Below are 4,885 nucleotides of genomic sequence, written 5' to 3'. Positions count from 1 at the left end.
TAATTTGACCAGAGAGGGACAGAGAGAGAGAGAGAGAGATAGAGAGAGAGATTGAGAGGGAAAGTAAGAAATCACCCCTCAGGGGGAATGGCCATGCTGCTATCTCTTCGTTTCCATTTTCTTCCTGGGATCTTGATACACATGCACATGTGTCCAGTGTGATTTTTAAGCCATTAGGTCTGAGACTTGAACTGCAGGTGGCCATGTAGGGGTCCAGCGATGTAACCACTATGCAATCTGCTGGCCCCAAATAAAATAATTCTTTAAAAAATACTTCTCCTTTAAACAAATGGCACTAGGATTATAGTTTGCTTTGTGAGCAATAAAGGCTCATTTACCTATATTCATAATCACATTTGGAGACAGTGGTGAACCCATAGTTCTATGATGATTAAAAGTACAATACTGGCCATTACTTCTTTTATTTATCTTCTGGACTTTGCTTCTTTAACGCCCTTTTATTTTATTTGAACCATTTATTCATTTATAAAAGTACAATACTGGCAATTACTTCTTTAATTTATCTTCTGGACTTTGCTTCTTTAACGCACTTTTATTTTATTTGAACCATTTATTCATTTACTTAGTTAGGCAAAGGACAATAAGAATAAACCAATTTTAATGTGGCGAAGTATTACTGCCATCATTTTCCTACTTTTCACAATTCTAAAATGACAGAGGTTTCATTGTGGTAATAAAGTCACAGAAAAATGAGTAGCTTCATCAAATTAGGCCATATTTTCACAGCTAAGTACAAAGTTGTACAATGGTAGATGTTGAGTGAGAAGGCTGAAAGGGAGATATTGCTTTTGTCAATGCAAGTAAGATATAACCATTGTTTTCTGTAAGAAAAGAATCCGAGATAATACAATGTATGTGAACAAATGTGAGAAGCACATTTCTTCCATAACGTCCAGGTAACAGTTCTAAGGACTGAGGAACATGTTCAACAATTATAAAACACTCTGTTAGGACAGGAACCATTGTCCTATTGTCATGATTGTTAGCTAAGGCCCGTAATTCAGTCAATCCAAGCTTTTCTGGATAAACGAATGAATGAATGAATGAATGAATAAATGAATAACCTGTAAATTCCAAGACATTTTAACTCGAATTAGCAATGCTCTGACTTTGATTCACATTGATCCCTTCCTTATAAAGTTTTGAACTCAAAGCACGCTTGTCTGGGAAATGAGGCAGGGAAGTCAGAGTACACCACGTTCAAGAAATGGCAGCTTGATATTTAGAACTGGTCAAAATTTCATATAGGAAAGATTGAGTTAAATGGATATTTTTCCTCCTTATGTTCAGTATGATTTAGAAAACAGAACTTTTACCTTATAAAATCTTCCTCTTCCTCTCTCTTTGGCCTCAGCTGTTTGGGTTGGGCCATATTGATCCAGTTTGGTAGAGATTTCAAGAGTCTGCTGATATCATCATCTTTTGCCCAAGACGCACTGATGACCAGTTTTTCTTCTGACTGGACAATGCCCCTAAACACAGCCAATAGGAAAGAGACACTTCAGCACAATGCCTACATCCAGTTAGCATTTTCCATTTCTCTCCATCTTTGCTGTAGAAAAAGAGATATCATACCTGTCCCTCGTATTCACACACTCCTTTATCTGAGGCAGTGACATCATAGTTTCTTAATTGTTGAGGAAGTGTGAAAGCTGATAATATTAATTTGTCCCTCTTAACATAGTTAATCCCTTGGGATAAATAAAAGTATATGGTAGGGTTGGGGCAGGTGAGGTGGTATCTTTTAAGAAAATGTTGAATAAACAAAAAGTGGAAGTAACCACATAAAAGAATGCTATGCAATGACAACATAAATGGTACCTGAAAAGCAACAGAAGTGTTATAAAGGGTCATTCTCTGACTTCTTGGTTTAAACTATGGATTAGTTCAACTTGAAGGTGTTTTTGAACTATGGACACCCCTCTATTTAAAGCAAATCTACCATCATAAAGAAACCCTCTGCCCCAGATGTCAGGCAAAAGAAAGTCTTTGATTATTGCTATCTTCCGTGGGCTTTGACTAATGACCCAAAGTCGACAGGCTTGAAGTCCTTTAATAGGGCCCATAGGTTAGCTATTAACACTGCTCTTACCAGAATATACCTCTAAATTTATCTTAAATGTTCAATTTCAACTTAATTAAAAAGTTTTTTTTTTTCTATTCAACATTTCTGTCACTATAACTAATTTCAATGGTCTAAAAATCCTTGTCAGCACTTGTAGGTGACAGGAAAGACATTTATTTAAGAAGGGAGTGCTAATTAGCTGGCTATCCCTCTGAAGTTCATCAAGAATCCAGAAGTTTCCTCCATCATTGGCAGAAATCTATCTTGCTATAAGGGTCATGGTGAAGTCCATTATGTACTTTCAAACAGATAATCTATATGGTATGTATATAAGTATGATTCCTCTCTTCTTGAAATATCCCTCCTTTGATGTTTCCAACATCACTTTCTCCTGGTTCAACTCCTGCTATTCTAATATCTTTCTCAGCCAAATTGATTGTTAATTTCCTCAGTTCAAAGTTTAAATGTTAGTGTTCCACAGAGTTTGTGATTTTCACTTGGGAAATATCATCTTCTTGCCAGATTTGACCCACTATATTCTGATGACTCCCCAGTTATGGTAGTATCGCCAAGGCAATCATTACTTGTAAGTCTTAGACCTGCAAATCCAAAGGCTTACTAGAGAACTCTAATTAAAAGTCCTATCAGCATTTCAGATTGAGTCAAAGAACTTTTTTATTATCCACCTCTCTCTCTCTCCCACTAACTATCTAAATAGGATTCTCTGTTCAAGTCGTTCCGCTATTTAAGTCAGAAACCAAGAGGCATCCCAATCACCCACAGTCACCACATCCTGCCAATTCTCTATCCTTAACATCGTTTAAATCTGTCATTTCCTGTCCAGCTATACTGCCACTACCCAGTATTTAAACCCTCATCATTTCTCACTTGCACTTGGCAATAACTTAAACTGGGTTTCTTCCCTGGAGCTATGAGACCATTAGTCCAACTCACCACACTAGCCAGAGGAGTTATTTTTCTAAACTACAAACAAAATCACATTATCCCTCTTCTTAAAACTTTTTACGGACTTCTAATTCCATGTAAGACCAAGACCAGATTTAGCAGGCATGAACTTTTCAGCTTCCTCTCTTGCTATTACTTCGTCACTCTGTTCACTACTTTCAGCCAAATCTCTGCCTGTTAGTTAAATACTCTATCTGTAATGAAGGTTTTCTTTTTTCTTTTTCTTTTTTATTTTTGGAGAGGTTTTTGCCCTACGGTGTGTGCATTCACCAGAGAGAGAGAGAGAGAGAGAGAGAGAGAGTGAAAGGGAGAGGGAGAAATCATCCCCTGGGGGGATGTCCATGCCACAATCCCTTCTCCTCCTCTCAGGATCTTGGGCATGCACACACATGTGCCCAGCATGAGTTTGAAGCCACTGGGTCTGGGACTTGAACCTCAGTCAGCCATGTGGGAGACCAGTAACCGCTATGCCATCTGCTGGTCCCACACGCTAAAGTTTTTTTTAAATGAAATATACTGCTTCCCGCTTCTCTGTATTATTTCTGCTTAAAAAGTCTTTTTCTCATCCCGTTATTTGCCACTATTTATCAAGCATTGCTTTGACTCCTCCACTGGTACAGCCGAACTCACTCTTTTGAACCTTGTCACCTTTATACCAGAGGTTTACAACCTTGACTGCACATTAAACTCAACTGGGGGAACTTTTAAAAAAAACCGAGAATTAGATGCTGAAGCTACACCTAAGACTAAGTAAATCAGAATTGTTGGTGGTGGGGGAGGCAACAGAATATTAAAGTTTCCCAGGAGATTAAAATATGCATTCAAGCATGACCACCCCTGCCTTACACATATTTTATACATATACTCGCTGATCTCACTAAGCTTTTTCACGAGTTGGGATTCCATAGTGGAGGATGAGTTTTCTAAGAGGAGACTTGATTTCTTACTAGTTTTTGTGTCCCCAGTACCTAGTGCAATACCTGATCATTGAAAGGTGTGTAAGAGCTGAACTGGAGATAAAAATAAGTCCTCTTCTGTTTTAGGAGTCTAGATATTAAACTATAACCAGTTATTTCAGTGGTTTTCCTTTTCTTCTCTGCACTGAATGACTTAGAAAAAGTATTAAGTCATTAAACTTTTAACCAAATCACAGATCACTCCAGGTCATGCCCTTCACCATACTTCTTTGAACTCAATACAAATCAGAATAACAAACATAGGTGAGTCCCTCTCAGAAAGAATTCTAACAGAAAAAAATGCCCTGACTCCAAACAAATGAACCAGGGAATAATTCCTGACATGTCTTCCCCTTCTACTCTACTTCTTTCTAGGTGGCCTATTATTAGAAAGTCATCTTTCAAAATATAATTATTTATTTAATTTATTATTATTTAAATTTTTGCTATAGAGCATGTGAACTCACCAGAGAGAGAGAGAGAACAAGAAAAGAAAAGTGAGAAAGCAAGTCACCAGGTCTGGGACTCAAACCATGGTCAGCCATGTGGGATTCCAGTGCCTTAATCACCTGCTGGTCCCAGAAAGTCTTCTTAAAAACTCACTTTTATGAAAAATTTGTTAACTTTGTCAGCCAACAATGATTCCCTCCCCTTGGAAAGGAAATGATTAAAAAAAAAAAACTCTCTTTTTATGCTTACCTATAACTTGACAAAATTAGCAATTTGTCTTATATAAAAGGGTGAGCAAGCTATGTATGGCCATGGGTCAAGACTGCCCATCATTTGTCTTTGTATGGCCTGTAAACTAAGAATGGTGACAACATTTTAAAATGGTTTGTGAAAAAAAAAAAAAAAGGTATTTTGTGATGTGGAAATT

General features: G+C 37.4%; 1 protein-coding gene across 1 annotated transcript in view; it reads right to left on the bottom strand.

Annotated features, from left to right (window-relative positions):
- The window catches only part of EXOC4 (exocyst complex component 4), a 923,760-nt gene that overhangs the window by 171,981 nt on the left and 746,894 nt on the right, over window positions 1-4,885 (bottom strand). The window contains exon 13 of the mRNA XM_006144991.1: window positions 1,338-1,493. Within this exon, the coding sequence (XP_006145053.1) occupies window positions 1,338-1,493 (156 nt within the window). The remainder of the gene's footprint in view (window positions 1-1,337; window positions 1,494-4,885) is intronic.

The sequence above is a fragment of the Tupaia chinensis genome, unplaced genomic scaffold (assembly GCF_000334495.1).
Source record: "Tupaia chinensis unplaced genomic scaffold, TupChi_1.0 Scaffold000140_1, whole genome shotgun sequence".
NCBI classification, from domain to species: Eukaryota; Metazoa; Chordata; class Mammalia; order Scandentia; family Tupaiidae; genus Tupaia; species Tupaia belangeri.
The sequence above is the reverse complement of the archived record's forward strand: the minus strand, read 5'-3'. Positions and strand labels throughout refer to the sequence as shown.